Consider the following 18,857-nt stretch of genomic DNA (forward strand, 5'->3'; position numbering starts at 1 on the left):
AATCGTCATCATTCCTTCAAATCAATGACTGGTGTGTGGATGCATTTCGTATCATTTTCAAACACCATATGCAAAGCGAAGTCTAAATTGTAGATTTTATTATTTGTTGTGCACTTGGAATGTTGAAGGTTGAAGAGGGGGTAGAAGCTGTTTCCTATTTTTTAATAAGAACGTAGACTTATGGGAACACGGACTATAGGGATTTTAATATTGTTGATTATGGGTTTGTTATTCTTTATTTATCAATGAATTTCTGCTGTTAATAAAATATTCAAAAACATAAACTTTCAATGTAAATATTTCTTTATTTCATTAAAATTGCACACAAATTTTTGAAAAAATGAGAATAATAAATTAACATGTATTAAAAAAATCATATCTTGTATAGGTTTCACATATTTAAAATTGAAGAATCTGTAAATTAATCAATGAATATATTTTTTTTTGTAAAAATGATAAAATAATTAAATCAAGGTATTTATCAAAAATATATCCTGAATAAAGAAATGTTTTATCTCACTTTTGAGGTCTTAAAACCGTGCGATCGGTGTGTGTTATCTTGACTCTTTGCATGCGCATACTAGGGGTGAGGAAATCCCTTAATGTAGTCACTCCATTTCTAGCCAGTCTATCGAATGGATAGCCCATAGACTGCTTATCGGGATACAATTTACCGTTTAGTCCGCAGTAACTCTCTGCATCATCGCAAATGCCCGAGGCGTCTTGATTTACTTTATCTAGATCATAGTCGGAGACCATGACGAACAGGTCAGCTGAATAGCCTTCCTCGGTTCCTTTCGGGATAAGCATGTGATCAGGCCATCCACACCCGCAGAAGTTGAAGTCTTCTGGATCTTTTGAACAGCTGTCATTGCAGAAGATCCTCTCAAATGGGATAGTCACAGATGAATCTGACGAGTTGCGCTTGATGGTATTCTTTCCCTTTATAAGTCCAACGTGAAATTTATCCAACTCAATCATCATTAATCTTTGGTCGTTGAACTTGTAATCCAAACCATTGTCATCATAACTTGGAGCCATAAATATACGAATCATGCCTACAGTGTTGTTTGGAGAATGTTTAGTGATATCTATTACATACGAAAATTGTTTATGTTGTAAATAAGTTGTACGAACCAAAATGCTTTCTTTTGGACCTGGTGCAAAATCTAATCCATCAGAGAGATCAACGTCGGCCTGTTCCAGGAATGTTTCAAAATTATTTTTGTTCCCATCAGCAATATCTACTTGTACGTTAGTTACAGTGACTTCTGGAAAATTAAGCTTATCAAAAGAGTAGCGCGGCAACATTAATTTATGGGTTTGAAATACATCATCGATGAATGCGTGCCAGCGGTAAAATATGGGGTCTCTCATAGCTGTAGCCGGATCACCCATAACCCCGAACGACTCTAAGAATGTATCAACAGGATCGTGACAAAGACTTATCAGTATGTGACCCATGTTATGTATATTTCCAAAATAGCTACGATTGGGAGATAAGATGGACGCTTCTATCATGTTTCCTAAAATATCGATGCCGTCTTTTTCGGTTAACGGAATTTTAAGTTCGTTGTCATCTTGGACGTAACCATTGCCTATTGCTATTCTAATTCGGTTGATCCACAGCTCCAGGTCAGTTATTTCAACACGTAATAGATCTAGGGGCCGATTCACATCTTTCAATGAGGTATTTTGAAATCTCGGGGGCCACGATCGATTTGCAACGAGAAAATTTAATTTCGGAAAATATCCTTCAGGAATGGGCGATCGAAGCCTCGTAAATCTATTAACACGACCTAACTTATTGCAAAAACGCTCGAAATTGTATCTTGCAATTACTTGTTGATGCATATAATAAAACAGTTCGCCTCGCCGATTTTTAGCAACGATCGAAATGTCAGGCGCATCGAATGGATAAACCAAATGCCAATGCCAGTGATGAAGGTTGATGCCGATATCTTCTCGGAAATAATACAATCGATGTTCTGGATCAGCATCGGTTGCGGTATTGTCTTTCGGTATTTCGATTGGCTGACGAATGGCTTTTGGCACCACAAATTTATTTTTAATCGCATCGGATAACACATGACTATCGAAAAATTCTCCCGGGTGAGTGTGTAATAGATTTGGGATTTTGACATTTTTCGTATCCTTCCTGTGAATTACGGCTACGGATAGAGCGTAATTGAATAAACGCGGATTGAGGCGATCTCTTGCATAACATGCTGTAGATATGAGGTCCGAAACATTCTTCGCGTTCATAAAAATTTCAATAAGTTTCGACGCGCATTCCATATGCTTCGGAAAAAACACGGAAAATTTTTCTCGCTTACCAAGTTTTTCTGGATCAGTTAAATTTGGTAGATTTATATTAGAAACATCGTATTTATCAGAAGCAGCTTTCTCGGCCCAGATTTTAGTGAAATCAGGTAAAAGGTGTTTATACTCGTTAATCAAGTATGAATCAGGAACTACAAAGCACATTTCCTTTTTTCCCTTTGGCATGAATATTGGTTCCTTCGGAGAGTGAAATAAAAGGGGTAAAATAGATAAATCTGCCATTTTTTGAAAAAATATTTTAAAATACCTGAATCGCTTAGCGCTTAACTTTAAAAAAGAATATAAATTAATAATAACGTATTGTTTATTTATATAAACTTTTATCCTGTGGTACTTTGTGCAAATAAAATATCAGAAAGATAACATCAATAAAACATATACAGAGTGTAAAAAGTACGAGAAAAATAAAAATAAATGGAAATTCTTAAGTGCAAATGTACATATAATTGGTTTAGAGTACAGCTTTTTCAGTTCATGGGCTCTAATTTGTTGAATGTTTGCATTAATATATTATTTTTTTGTAAATACATTGAATCGCATTTACTTTAATATTAAATTCAATTTTACATTTATTGACAATTAACTTTTTAATTAAAAATGCTCTTGAAGTAATTTTAAGAAAGTGGTTCAATATATATGTAGTATTCAGCACGTTTGGCTACCAAACTGGAAGTATCGGGTTCGATTCTCAGGGGGCAAGAAAAGGAATTGTTCAAGGGCAGGGCTGATCACATTTACTTCGTATATTCAATTTTATTCATGCGATCAAAGTACTTCTGACATACAATGAAGTGCCTTATTCACAATTTTGTGAGGATAAGTGTTAGAAAAAATAGATACTATGCAAAATTATAAATACCTATAATACCATGTAATTAAATATCTTATGATATTATTTTTGTATTTTATCCTGAAAAGTCTACTTTTAAAATATTATAAAATATTTTTACATCCTGTATTGATCACTTTGTTATTATGAAAGTATGCATGTAACATTGTAGTTTGTTGTGGTTTTTAATAAAAATGGTTATTAATCAATCTGATGTGATAATGTTTTGCGTTTTCAAGGATAAGAATTTGGTAATTTTTTAAGTAACAATCTAAGTAGGTATATTTTTTTATCATTCTTCTATTTAATCTCATCTTATTTTACTTTATTCCTTTTGGTAGTTCTTTTACAGTCATTAGATTAAGATAGATCTTTTTTTTAATTTGAAAGTTCAAGTAAAATGTAAATATTTATGACATAATGATATTATATTTCATAAGAACGAATAAATATATTCACATATGTGGATTAAAAATTAAACAAGGAAGAAAATGAATATGCTTATGAATGTACCGGTAGACACATAATCTTAAAATACTATTCATTATGTAATTACTTCAGTTTATGTGTAAAATACGTTGAAGGGAAATTCTTATTGAAATAAATTGAATACAACTAATAAGGTATAAAATTTTTTATTTTTTTATCATAAAACATATTTAGGTAAATTTTCTTTTATATTTATTGTATATTAATAATTTTAAGTTCGGAAATAATAAGAATTAATTAGTTTTGAAAAATGTGATCACTTATGTATAATATGTTTCTACATATACATAGGTATGTGTTTGTCAAAGTCATGTCAAGAAGTTAGTTGTTATCAAAGATACAATAATTAAGGGGTGTTTGGCCTCACAACAGTGCGATCTTTGAAGGTGATTGTCACATTCTGTGTGCGCATGTTCGGGGTAACGAACTCACTCAGGGTCTTCACTCCATCCCTAGCTAGCCTGTCGAATGGGAAGCCCATAGATCGTTTGTCAGGATACAGTCTATCCTTAAGCCCGCAGTAACTGTCAGAGTCATTGCAAACGCCAGCGATGTCTTGCTCAACTCTATCGAGGGCATGGTTGGAAACCATTACAAATAGCACGCAAGGGTAGCCGTCTGTAGTTCCCTTAGGAAGAAGCATATGGTCGGGCCATCCGCACCCGCAGAAGTTGAATGTGTCTTGGGCATCGCCACTTTCTTCTGGCCTGTCTTCCATACTGCGGAACGTCCTTTCATAAGGAATAGTTACGGACGATTCTGAAGAATTGCGAGTAATTGTATTTTTTCCTCGCTTAAGGTCAACTCGGAACTTGTCCAGTTCAATCATCATTAGCCTCTGGTCATTGAAATCGAATTCAAGTCCGCGTTCGTCAAACCTCGGAGCGATGAATATACGGACCATACCGACAGTTTGGTTGGGTGACGTGTTGTTCACTTGGATTTTGTATGTGAAAGGCAAGTGCTGCAAGTGAGTGAAACGTGCTAAGACATTACCTCTAGGAGCGAAATCCATTCCTCGAGAAAGATTAACATCACTCTGTTCCCAGAACGTTTCCAGTTTATTTACTTGTCCACCAACAACGTCTGCTTGCAAATTAGTAACGGTCACATTAGGGAAGACCAATCGGGTAGTTGAATATCTCGGCAAAGTTCCCTTATACGTCTGGAATAAGTCGTCAACGAATGCGTGCCAACGGTAGAAGAACGGATCCCTCATAGCAGTAGCAGAGTCACCCATTACACCGAATGTTTCCAAATATCGAGAATCGGGATCATGGCACAGTGCTACTAAAACGTGTCCCATGTTATGTAAGTCACCATAAAAGTTTCTATCTGGAGTGAGAATTGATGCTTCCATTATGTTTCCTAAGATATCGATTCCACCTTGCTCTGTCAATGGAATATTCCGACCAGTGCCATCTCTAACAGAACCTTGACTAATTGCAGTTCTGAAACGACCGATCCATAATTCCAATTCATCGATATCTTGACGAATTTGATCTACAGGTCGTCGAACATCAGTCAAAGTAGTATTCCCAAATCGTGGTGGCCATGCACGGCTGGCAACGAGGAGATCCATTTTGGGGAAATATCCTTCAACAATAGGCGCACGTAAGTTATTGAATCTGACAGTTCTTGGTAAACGGTTACAGAATCTATCTGTATTATATCTAGCTACAATCTGCTGGTGCATATAGTAAAATAATTCTCCTCTTCTATCTTTGGCAACAATAGAGCGATCGGCAGCGGCGAATGGGTAAACAAGATGCCAGTGCCAATGGTGGAGATTGATGCCGATATCTTCTCTGAAGTATGCCATGCGATGCTCAGGATCAAGATCTGAGGCGGTGTATTCTCTTGGAATTATAATCGGTCTTCGAACAGGTTCCGGAACTACAGATACGTTTTCGAGAGCCCTTGAAAATACTCCACTATCAACAAATTTTCCCGGAAACGACTGCATGAAATTAGGTAACTTCAAATTTTTGGTATCTTCCCTGTGCATTAGAGCCACAGAAAATGCATAGTTAAACAAATACGGATTCACTCGGTCTCTTGCATAGCAAGCTACTGAAAGCAGATCCGCTGAATTCCTCATTCCCATGAAGATGTCGATAAGCTTCTCCGCCACTTCCCGATGTGCAGGAATAAACAAGGAAAAGTTCTCTCTTCTCCCAAGGCGCATCGGGATGGATAAATCCGGTAGAGTGATGTTTGAAACGGAGATCGTGTTGGTGCTTTCTCCAGCAAAACGGCTCGTTATTTGAGGGGCGGCATCTTTGAAGCCTTCGGCCAGATAAGTATCGGGAACTTGAAAAGATGCATTATCTTTTCCTTTTGGCATGAACACAGGTTCAGTTGGCCGGTCGAACAAGAGTAACAAACTTGAGTTGGTAGACATTTTCTCGGTTACTTGATGATACCAACTAGTACAAGTACAATGATTCCGATGGAACCAATTATGATTTTAAAATTTATGGGATCAAATATAAATACTTTTTTTTATTATGTAGTGCCTCGTGCAAACAATCTTTAATTATTTTTTCCAATAATCAATACTAATTAGAACGTGGGTTATCTTGTTTTTGTGGCTTTTGTCCAAATATTAAATGAAAAACAAAAATAAGAAGCTTATCGCATATGATCAGTATATGAGTGGCATCATAATAATACAAAAAAACTGTCATAATTTAATAAATCTCAGATTTCTTGAAGGTAAATAATAATAATAAAACCCTTATCCGCACCCCAATGGTGCATAGGGCACTGTGTCTTATAAACGCAGTGTTATCATGATCGTTTTACTTATGAAGGAAAGGTGATCAGCCCTCCGCTTCAGGTACCAGTCCATGGTAATATTGAATAAATATTACAGTGAAAAAATTACTTATATTTATTTTTACCCCCCTCGGGAATCGAACCCGGGACCTCCAGAACGGTAGCCGAGCGTGCTGACCATTACACTACGGAGGCGGAAGCTCTTGAAGGTAAGTGAAGTATATCTTTATAGGAAAATGATAACGCCGTCGGCCTATTTTTGGTGTGCGTATTTAATTTTATTCATTTTATTTCACATGATATATTATATAATATTGAATAAGTTTTGAGTACCACCCTTGTACCAACGTTGGTCGAATCAAAACTGAATTGGAATCCATGGCAGTTGTTGTAGCCGATTGGAACCTCAGACGTCTATCAAATAACTTGTCTGAAATGCACGGCTTTTTAGATACTCCTTTTAAGTGTATATTTTCTCTCGGAAATGTTAAGCCAGTGCAGATCGTAAAATATTGGAGTAAGAATATGCAAATTTTTGAAATACAAAAATCTGCCGCGATGCATCGTTTAATACTGAATACTGTCGAATTATTAAATAAATTTACTTGTTTTGCTGATTTGAGTCTCAAAAGAGGTAAGAATCCAAGAATTCTCTCAGAAATTTAACAATCAGTGAAATTGTATTCCTTGTATTGGGGTAATGTTGTGTTATTAATCAAATTGTGTTATTTGGGCGTGGCTATACAGAGTTTTGTTTGTATCAACATATATATATGTATATGTATAAGTATCATTAAGAAAAAAAGATTTATTTTCTAAATAAACACAAATCAGTGACCGAATCTGTTGTTATTTTTATGAAATTTTTGTTTGGTCATTTACTTTGGGAAAATCCCAAGTTATCTACACTTAACCACAAAAAAATACGCATGAAATTACGAAACATGATATCAGTAATTTTTCTGTGGTCTTGTTGTAGAATGAAAATACAAACTAGGATACTTAGTGTTATCTGTTCAGCCGAGTTGATACTTCTTTGTAATAAATAAATGATATTTAATCGATTTCAAAATGAAAATATCAAAAATCCTTAACGTCAAAGGTGATACAGTGAGTTGAAGATTTTTATTACTAATGGAGATAATTTTTCTCAATAAAAGTATTGTATCAACAATAAATACGGAAGTCTGGGTATTTATGAGGTTTACGAAATGTCATAGGCTCGTTTGAGTCATCGCTTTACATACATGTAACATTCACCATTCAATTTCAATTCAATTCAATTTATTTAATAAAAAAATAATATATACATTACAAACAAAATTATAATAAAAGTAAGCAATAAGACTTAAAGGTGTAGAAGAATCCAGCTTCGGAAAACTCCTTCGGACACATGGAACAGATCAATATCCAATGTGATATTGTTCAACATAGCGGTAGCTCTTCCTACAGGCATAACCATCGGCAGGTTGGTCCTGTGTATAGGAATGTGAAACAATCTATGCCGACGCTGCCTTAGGTAACTATTGGGAACATACAGACCAATGCTCTGGATAATTTCAGGATTATCGATCATACCGCGCAACAATCGATAAAAATGCGTAATCAAATACACATTCTACCTATCATTGCTTACCATGCTACTTAAATTTATATTATATTATATATTAAATATTTTCTGTATGCTACTTCTTCGGCACCATCTATGATTAAATTTCATATAATTTTATTAGCTTTTTACATTTAGAGACCTCTTTGAAAATGTATGCAAGATTCTTCTCTAATTATTTTATATGCTAGGAAATGCCTGAAGACATAATTTAGATATTATTCATATTTGAAGCAATAACCTTGTGATTTTCATTTACTGTTTCGGCATTATTTTTGTGGTAAGACATGTTACAATGATGAAAGAAAACACTTTTTTTATACCACTTGAGTTTTATTAACCTGTCTGGGTGTGAGTTTCTACGGACAAAACTGTATCTGAGGAGTGAATTTGTTTTTGTTTTTTTTTTTTTACTTTTAAACTTTTATATTATAGTCGATGCTATAAGCAACACGTTTTCTTGAATAAACAAAGATATTTACCCCAGTAAACATGATTTATATCAAAATTATCGAAATATCGATAAATCATGTTTTTAACATGTTTTGATATAAATCGTGTCATAAATCATATTTTGTATCGGCCGTACATGTACGTCCAAACTCCTTTGAGAAAAGTTTGGTATGGCCGTACATGTACGGCCATACTCCCGGACAGGTTAAAGACAACATGTTTCAGAAGTAAAACTTTAATCACTTGTGATTTTCCATTTTACAATTTAAATGAATTTTTTTAAATTTTAGAATCAAAGAGTAATATTTGTGTTTTTATTATTAACACAAATATTTCAATTTCATTCTATTTCTGTGAGCCTAAGCGGCTTATAATAAGAAATAGGTATCAAATTGTGATATAATGGATTCGAACCGAGAAACTACGACTTAAGAGCTGCGACACTAACCACGGGACCATAACCCGACCCGAATATCACTTTAAATATTAATATAGAATACTTGTATTAATCAGTCTTGGAAAATAAGCGGTTAGCTTTGAAACCGGCAGACAATATAATTGAGTTTAAATAAAATATTTTTAGTGATTGTAAAACAAAGTTCTATTGTAATTATAACATAATTTAATATTTTTATATTCTCAATATTATCAATATTTAAAGCATATACTTTGTGGTCAATATTTTTATTTAACTTAAATTTTGACTAGTTATTTATGCATAATTTCATCTACATCAATAGTTCCCAAAGTGGTCCTTACGGACCCCCAGAAGTCCCTGAGATATTTTAGGGGGTCCGTTGGAAATAAAAATTTATTTGGGGGTCCTTGAATAATGCCAGGAGGTCCGTGTAAGGTTATTTATGATATAACAAACAATTTTTTACATTTTTATTAATGTGAAAGTAATTAAAAATTACAATGAATAAATTATTGACTAATTTTAACACGAATTTCGTCAATGGTAGTAATGCAATCGTCCTCACTCTTCGTATTATTTTTAATCTGGAGTAAGACACCGAAGGGCAGAAAATATTTTAAAATATTTAAAAATATATATATTTAAAAATATATATTATTTTTACGTCACCATTCAATATATCAAAGTTAAATTATATCATTTTTCTTTTATGCATTATGTAGTTTTTCACCCAGGTTGCGAAGGCAGGTTTTGACTGTGAATAGTGGTGCATGGGCCAAAAGAGTTTTGAAACCACTGGTTGAAAGGATTCAGTTGCGTCCATTAAAATCTTCGGACGATGCCTTTCCTATCTATTGGAAGACGCGTTACCTTTGGATACACCACCGAGGGATTTGTGAGTACCCGAGAGATGCTTAAACCCTTTCAGGAGATGTTTAGACATGTTAAACAGAAGCAGACGGTTCAGAACGGTGACGGTCACGTAATAGTGGGTACAAGCATAAAATAATAGCCATGACTTTATACATATGTACATATATATATATATATATATATATATATATATATATATATATATATATATATATATATATATATATATATATATATATATATATATATATATATATATATATATATATATATATATATATATATATATATATATATATATTAACAAAAACTAAATAAGTAAATAAAATATATTTTTTAGTAATTTGTGCTTGCAATTGCGTACGAAATTCCCGGATTAATTTATATTTATTTTTTATTTTTTAAATATATTGCAGTTAAATATATTTTACAATTTCTATACATTTAATTTAATGCAATCTTATGATGTTAGTTGCCCTGACCGTCTCCTAAAGAGACTGATCTCTTGTGTTTAGGAGGAAGTTAATCAACGAGGTCAAACATCAAATAGTAAATATATGAATTAAATTAGACACTGATTGTTGGAGTCTACTTAATTGTATTCAATTAAGACAGAGACATTCAAGTATTAAAATAAGCCGAAGTTTGTATTTTTACGTGTTCTCAGTCTTCCTATCAGGGTAGGCAGGTTGCCAACCCCTGCGGAGAAGCGGCGTGATAGTTGGTTAGTCATTTTGATTCAACCTGACATCCATCTGAAGGGAGTATAGAGTGGATTTTTTAAAATAATTTTTATTTTTATCCTGTTATTTTTTTAAAGTTAACTTTAATGTTTAACGATCAGGTATGCCAAATACTTGAAAGTGGTCAGGTAAGGAGTCGTAACAATCGGCGGGTATGTATGAGGAGATGCATGAACGTGGAAGAGGCTAAGAATGTTTGCAAGGACAGAGTGGTGTGGCCCTCTATTCTCTCTGCCTACCCCTGCGGGGAAGTTTAATAAAAAAATACACTCTCCTTATCATTCATCGTTCACTTCGTGAAATACCACTTTTATTCGTCCAGCTTTTTATATAAATAATAATTGATGTAAACGTACGTTAAATTGTAAAGTTAAAGAAGATAAATTGAATCATTCTGGTGTTAATAAATTAAATTGTTTTAATTTTCCAGCCTTTTAAATATGAGAATTAAAAAAAGGAGTTTTACTCAAAGTGAGCGATGAATGATAAGGAGATAGTTACATAACCATACCATAAACATTGTGGTATGGTAATATAACACTCTTTTTAAAAATGCTTTTAATATACATAATAATTTTGTTTTTTTTAAATATAAATCCTAATATCCTTTTTTGGCAATTACATACAGACATCGGCACCGTTAGGAACATTCAAGGACCATTTCACTAGAAATTCTACACACAGCAGCAGTTCCACTGATGTATAGCTTCATGTAAATTATCCCTTTAAATCATTCCTATTTCATTGCCTCGTTGCGTGGATCGCTTTGAGTCGAGTGACAGTGACTGGAATCAAAGGAAAGTAAATCAGTGCAGCGTCACGTGCATATAAATGTATTGCTTACATCCCAACGTACTAAAATGCTGAAATGTTATGTGCTTATTTTTGAACAATAAAATTACGGAAATTTTTACATATCAATACGTCATGATGAAATTAAGAGAAAAATCGCGCTTGATATAAAAATTGTTTTAAAAAAAGCATATTAAGTGGTGACATATTTTTTTAACACACACACACATACAAATATATATATATATATATATATATATATATATATATATATATATATATATATATATATATATATATATATATATATATATATATATATATATATATATATATATATATATATATATATATATATATATATATATATATATATATATATATATATATATATATATATATATATATATATATATATATATATATATATATATTTATATATATATATATATATATATATATATATATATATATATATATATATATATATATATATATATATATAAATATATATATATATATATATATATATATATATATATATATATATATATATATATATATATATATATATATATATATATATATATATATATATATAATATATATATATATATATATATATATATATATATATATATATATATATATATATATATATATATATATATATATATATATATATATATATATATATATATATATATCTATATCTATACTGTATAATATACAATTGAACCTCTCAAAACGAGCACCTCTTATAACGAGTGATTTGCATAACAAACGAAAAATAATGAAATAGATCCATTAACGAGCGATATTTCGCGTAACGAGTTACAGAGAAAAGGCAAGTTTCTTTTTTCACATCAAAATAAGTGATCAGTCCTTTGCTCCAGATATTTAGACGAAGTTTATGGGTAAAGAAATGAAGGAGGTAGGAAAATGACGAATAAATATAAATCTTGTCCAATTTCATTCCATTTTTGTTAGGAAACATACATGTTTGTAAAGTTCTATGATAACTTTTAGGATATATGTATGCAATGTTTAATTTATACCATAAAGGTCACCATTTGGGAGAAACTAATGTATAATCGATGTTAATTGCATTTAACTTTAAATTTATACCCCTATTAACATACTAAGCACCCCTTATCTCAGGTTTACCCAAAAATCATGTTCATAGTCGGTTTTCGAGTAAAACTACGTTCTTATAATATTTTAGATCTAATAGAGGATTAAATTTAATTAAGCATTAATAAATTTGTACTTAAATTTCTACATACAATGTCTACACCTAGATGAAACAATGATATAATATCACCGATTTATAATATGTTGTTTTAAACGGCTATCATTCAAAATGTGTAATAAAACGCATTATAAAGTCATATAATTTATTTATTTATTTTAAATCAAATACAGATTTTTTGAGTCTACTAAGTTTTTTTTATTAACAAAAACACATAAAAAATTATATTGTGACAATTGTTTCGCCTTATTTTTGTTAATAAAATACAACTTAGAAGACTCGAAAAATCTGTGTTTGATTTAAAATTAATACATAAATTAAAATAGAGGTCTACAAATTAAACGCCAAATCAATAAATGAGATCATGTAATTTTCATTAAATTATTCTTACTTTCCACCTGAGAATTGATATTTGAAGCACAAACTTTGTGATACCATTTTTATTTCTTGTATTTTATTTTTTATTTAGTGCTTTACATAAATTTCAATATATTTATTATAACAAATTTTAGGTTATATTTAATCCGGTAGATGAAAGTATCTCAAGTGGTAAAAAATACGTGTTTTAAATTAATATATATTTTATAAAAATATTGAAACGTTTAATTTGGAAAATTGATCGCCGTTCGTCTAACTAAACTAAAATAAAGGTAGGAATTATGTATGGAAGTGCGTGACTTTCCTTGCAAATTTGAATTATGTTTCCAACACTCCTCGGGACATAACTTAAGTTTAATCTCACCTGATTATCTATGTCCTATTTGGTTAACTTCGTAACGTAACTCAAAAAGTTTGATTTATTTTTTAGTAATATGTTTTAATGTATGGTAGACATAGAGTTGTAAATTTAAACTAAAATTTTGTTTTGTAATTTAAATATTGTTTTAAAATTAATATTAAAAAATCAGCGAATTTGTAGCTTATCTAACAAAGATCAGAACCGGAGTTTTTGAGATTTTGAAAATATATTTATTTAATTTTATTTAATTCTACCCTGGACAGGTACCTGAAGCGTGGGGCTGATCAACTATTTTTCATGTGTTAAAGATCAAGGTTACAACTCTGCGTTTATATGATGCAGTTTTCTATGCACCATTGGGTGCCGATGACGGTTTGAATAACAATTTATTTTATTATTAATATTTATAGTTGATTGAAAAAATTAAGCATTTCTGTCCATATGGCCAAAAAATATCGTAAATGTTTTAAAGTGAAAAGACATGCAATATTCATATTTGTTGTTTATTGTATGAGTAGGGAAAAGCATATTAATCCCTTCACGCCAAAAGATGTCATTAGTTTTAAAATATTGTGACACTAACACAAAAATTTACCAGATGTTGACATATATAAAATAAAAGCCAGTCAGGGATCCAAAAGTAGTGATCTGAAGAAAAAAAAACTTTATGGAAAGATATTTGCGTTAGTGATTAGATATATTTGAAATTTTTTCCCGTAAAATATGCTTACAATGATTAAAGAAAACACTTCGTTTTTTACCACTTGAGTTTTATTATAGACTACATGTTTCAAAAGTTAAACTTCCATCATTCAGGTCTGTATAATAACTTAATGTTATTATACAGACTTGAATGATGGAAGTTTAACTTTTGAAACATGTAGTCTATAATAAAACTTAAGTGGTAAAAAACGAAGTGTTTTCTTTAATCATTGTAACATGTCTTACCACAAAGTTAATGCCGAAACAATAAATAAAATATAGAATATGCTTCATACTTTAGGTTCTTTTTTATGTCTACTTACTGTTCCTTTTATCGCTTTATGTTTTACATTTTGCCTTTGTTTTCTTATTAGTTATTCAGTATTGACTGCCTTAATCCCATGTCGCAAAATGAGTAATTGAAATTACTCATCGGGAATATTATATATGTGACTTATGTATGTAATATGTTTTAATGAATATATAAGAATACCTTTGAAAATAAGTTTTTTTTTTTGAAAATATTTTTATACAATTGAAATATCCTACTCTTCGTGATTTTATGGTCAAAAAACAAAACTACCCCTTGCTTATCCTTCAACGTCCCAGGGGTACAACTCTCAAATTCAGGGTTAGTTTCACGTACGGTGTTTGATAACGATATTGGGTGTATTGAGACACGTGTCAAAACAAATATTAAACAAAGCGGTATTTTTTAAGTAAAAGAAAACAAAAAAAATAGAAAAGGAGAGCTTTAGAGTTAAAGACAAAAATAGGGACCATCTCAAGAGAAATATAACACAAAATTTGCATTAAAAATATTATTTTTATTCAGTATTTACATTGTCACTAATTAGTGCTTTGATTGGTTGTACTGATAAAAATAGGGAAAACAAAAAATTAGATAAATTTTCGTGATTACATTTTTTCGAGAAAAATGATAAATATTACTTACACAACGCGTGGTATTTCACTGTTCATATATCGCTCACTCCTTTCAAGAACGTCATAAATAAAAAAACTTGAATTTTCAGGAGAGTGTTTTTAAGGTTTAAAATTATAATACAATGTATTCAAAATAAATATCAAGCCACTTATTGAACTTTTTACTGTGCAACGGAAGTTTTTAATTAAAACCTGAAGGTTTTTTCTGCATTTGAAAAATATTTAGTATATTTACAAAAATAATTAAACAATACCTTTTCTTCAAAATGCAAAAACAACACTTTCAGCCCTGTAGCGGGTAAATATTAAGTTTAAAAAATGCCTCTTTTGCAGGGATATAGTACTTTTTCTGGGCATTCCGAAAACATACACAACTTAAAATTGACGTTTTTGTATTTATGACGTTCTTGAAAGGGGTGAGCGATATAGCATCATGCATTACACTATCTTATTCGCTTTACGATTTGCATCGTTGTAAAAACGTCACTCCCTTTTACTCCACTCCCGTAGCTTCAGAATGTACAGATCTCTAATTCCCTTTTACTATGTTATATCTTTCTTATCTCGTATGTAACGAAATGTGCCTTATAAACCTGACGCGTCTTTGAAATTTACTTTTTATTCCCGTCCAGTATTCGATTGTTAAATTGCTTCTAAAAATCTATAATTTGTTATACCACAATTTGCGATAAAAAAAACAAGTAAAAAAGACAACACTCTCCTTATCATTCATCGTTCACATTGTGTAATACTACTTTAATAAGCACTAATTCGTGACTACCAGTTTCAGAATAATCATTCCATAATCAGGTCATTAAAATAAAATTATAACGGTCTGACATTTGAATAAAATAAAATTTTGAAAGAGAGAAAGACAACCAATGAATCACAATGGGAATATTTAAAAAGTGGACTTGAAGTTAAATTTAGTTGGTTATTTATCATGGGTAAGTCTTAATTAATTGATATTCTTATTTCTAACTTTTTTAGATTATCTTAACAATGGTCAGTTTTGTTGACATGTAAAATTTGTTAATTTAAGTGGTATTATACAAAGTGAACGATGAATGATAAGGAAAAGTTATATTACCATACCTCAAAGTTAACTGTGGTTTTAACATACAAAAAAGAAAATATTTTTAATATTTGCAGGAGGAAGATATAATTTATATATATTAATCGTTGATGCAGTATTTAGAGAACTAAGGTTCTCAAAGTGTTAAAAACGAAGATATGTATTTTTAGTTATAAATGAATGTGTCCCGCGAAACAGTTTGACAGTAATTCATCACGCTTTAAATTTGTTTAGTCGCTAAACTTGAGTTGCGTGTTACCACACGCGGCTGTTGTATTCTGGTGTGCACCCTTAAGATTATACCCCGATTGTGAAAATAAATGACTTACTTAAAACTAAGTTGCTTGGAAACCATTTAGTCCACCTTTAATAAAACATTAAATATACACGACGCTTGGAAGCAATCGTTTTTTCACCATTCCATTTATGGCCTACCAGAACATTTATTAAATCTATATTTGTAACCTTAAGCATGTTCTTTTCCATTATAATTAACTTGATTTATAGCTTTAAGCCTCGGACCTATAAATATATTAATTCATATGCGTTAAAGTGGCGATATACACGTATAGTCAAGAAAATCATTGGAAATTAAATTGCTAGTTATTGATCTAAATATATACGTTTTATACTCTAGTATTTTGGCAAAAACTAAAAAAAGTTTGTATATAAAAATCTGCTCACAACATTATTGGATGTGTCCGAATCCTCGTTCCCAAATCTGGCTCTCCACTTTTGGGTAATTTTTTTTGGTAAGTGGATTTTCTGGATTAGAAGCTTTGGTAGAACGAGATATTAACTAATTTCCAAGGGTGTCGTTTTCATTCATGTCAGGTTGTCACATATTACCACAGTATTAAAAATTATTCGCAAAAAAGTGGTATTAAACATCGTTTGACGATAGAATCTAGAGGGATATTTGAGGTAGATATATTATGATATGGATTTTAAGAAAAAGTGATTTTACTTGGTAAATATCACTTTTGTCAAAATCTGTAAATACGCTTATTTGAAATGTATAATTAAATACAGTATATGAAGCTCAGTCTACGTTTTAGAGTTATGCCCTTGGGATTAAATTCGACACACGAAATACGTTATGCTGACAATGAGTTTCTTGGTTTTTAGCCATAGACATGCTTCTTACAATTATGGTAAGTACATATATATATAATAAGATAATTCACAAGACATAACACGTGTCTCGAACTTTTTGTTATTGTTCTTCAGATTAGATTTTGATTATTGTAGTTTATTTCAAATTTGTTATTAGATTAAAACCAATATTTTTAGCTTTTCCACTTTTTTATTTGACCAGCGACCGGGTTTCGTCATTACCGACATCATCAGACTGGTGATGTCGGTAATGACGAAACCCGGTCGCTGGTCAAATAAAAAAGTGGAAAAGCTAAAAATATTGGTTTTAATCTAATAATAAATTAAAAATGCAATTCGATCACGAAGTGTCAGTGGATAATATAAGGTTATTTCAAAGTATTTTTAAATAAAAAAATAATTGCAGAACAAAGCTTGTAAAATGTCCATTTTCATTCATTATTATCAATTTCTCAACGGGCAAGGACAGTTTATTGGAAGAGCTTTTGCACACATTTCTCGTAAGTTCGATTTAATTCTGCTTGGTTGGTATTATTGTCACTCTGTGGAGTACGGAAAGGTAAAATTCTTTAAAGAAGTAGAACCGTCGGCATCGTATTGGAGAAATGACAAATTGGTAGGAAATGAGGAATTTATTGAACTAGACCATTTCTCAAACGCATCTTAAAAAAAACAAATCTTTGTTTTCTTAAATCGAATCCGAACGTTAAATTATTTTAATGACAATTTTAACATTTCAACATAGATGAAGAAGAATATGGAAGTCTAGGCATTTACAGACGACGTTAAGTGATCACTTTACACGCGTGTAACATTTACCAATTCTACCCATGATTGACAACCAAACTACTCAAATTTTTGGAACTCCTAGATATATTGATCAATCTTGTGACATAGTACTTGTGAGATTGAAACAGACATCTATGTTGGAACGAGGAAACCTTTTCTAAAGCTGAGACTCTTTTTATTTGTATGCGAAGTCCGAATCCTGGATTATATCAACATACTAAAAAAAATGTATAAATTTATATTTTGACATGCTATTTTATTAACAACATTTTGAGCCTGTCCAAAAACTGGTTTAAATATCCAAATTATCGCCATTCAAAAGTTTTTTTGTTTTTGTTTCTGTTTTATTACTTCTCGAATTTAAATGGTTTCGCAATAAACAAAGCCCCTGTGCCGATATTATGTGAACAAAGTTGATACGAGATTGCGTGTTTGTTTAACATTTTCACGTTAGATTTATTGAAATGAATGAGTATAATAATGTAGATAAATTCTTTGATTACTTTCTGACGAATTATTTGGAAATTTCGCGTTCTACGTTCACACATAAAACGACCCGAATTTCTAGAAAGACTTTTACATAAAACATAATGTTCGTAATTTCGATTCGCATTTGATGGTAATAAACATGTTTACTTTAATTCCTTCTCTTTTCAATCATACCTCTACAGCTTTACCATATATTTGGAGAACATAAAACTACAAAATATCTCTTGTTTATAGCTCGCTACTTCAATTTTATGACGTTTTGTGAAGAAGTTTGCTAATAAAATTGATTTTCATGTTAGGTATTTTTTTATTCGAAGGATATAAACATAAAAGTTTGTACCGTGATGACCTCGCATATCACAACCATCTGTGAGACGATTTCTTAACTAAGGTACATAATACAAGGAAGGTAGTAGGAAG

At 31.1% G+C, this 18,857-nt stretch overlaps 1 protein-coding gene and 1 pseudogene across 2 annotated transcripts; both read right to left on the reverse strand.

Annotated features, from left to right (window-relative positions):
- Positions 1-291: 291 nt before the first annotated feature.
- Positions 292-2,621, reverse strand: LOC148311736 (phenoloxidase 1-like). The gene is made up of 2 exons (XM_088278383.1): positions 2,337-2,621; positions 292-1,271 (listed from the first exon to the last, which is right to left on the reverse strand). Exons 1-2 carry the CDS (start codon positions 2,563-2,565, stop codon positions 517-519), a joined length of 984 nt encoding a protein of 327 aa, XP_088134509.1. The 5' UTR covers positions 2,566-2,621; the 3' UTR covers positions 292-516.
- A 1,170-nt stretch (positions 2,622-3,791) lies between these two features.
- LOC148311737 (phenoloxidase 2 pseudogene) lies at positions 3,792-6,124 on the reverse strand (annotated as a pseudogene). Its single transcript, XR_015839340.1, has one exon. The product of XR_015839340.1 is annotated as a phenoloxidase 2 pseudogene (transcript).
- Positions 6,125-18,857: the final 12,733 nt, after the last annotated feature.

The sequence above is a fragment of the Brachycentrus maculatus genome, unplaced genomic scaffold, assembly GCF_059751285.1.
Source record: "Brachycentrus maculatus isolate JH-2025_06_01 unplaced genomic scaffold, ASM5975128v1 h1tg000057l, whole genome shotgun sequence".
Classification (NCBI taxonomy): Eukaryota; Metazoa; Arthropoda; class Insecta; order Trichoptera; family Brachycentridae; genus Brachycentrus; species Brachycentrus maculatus.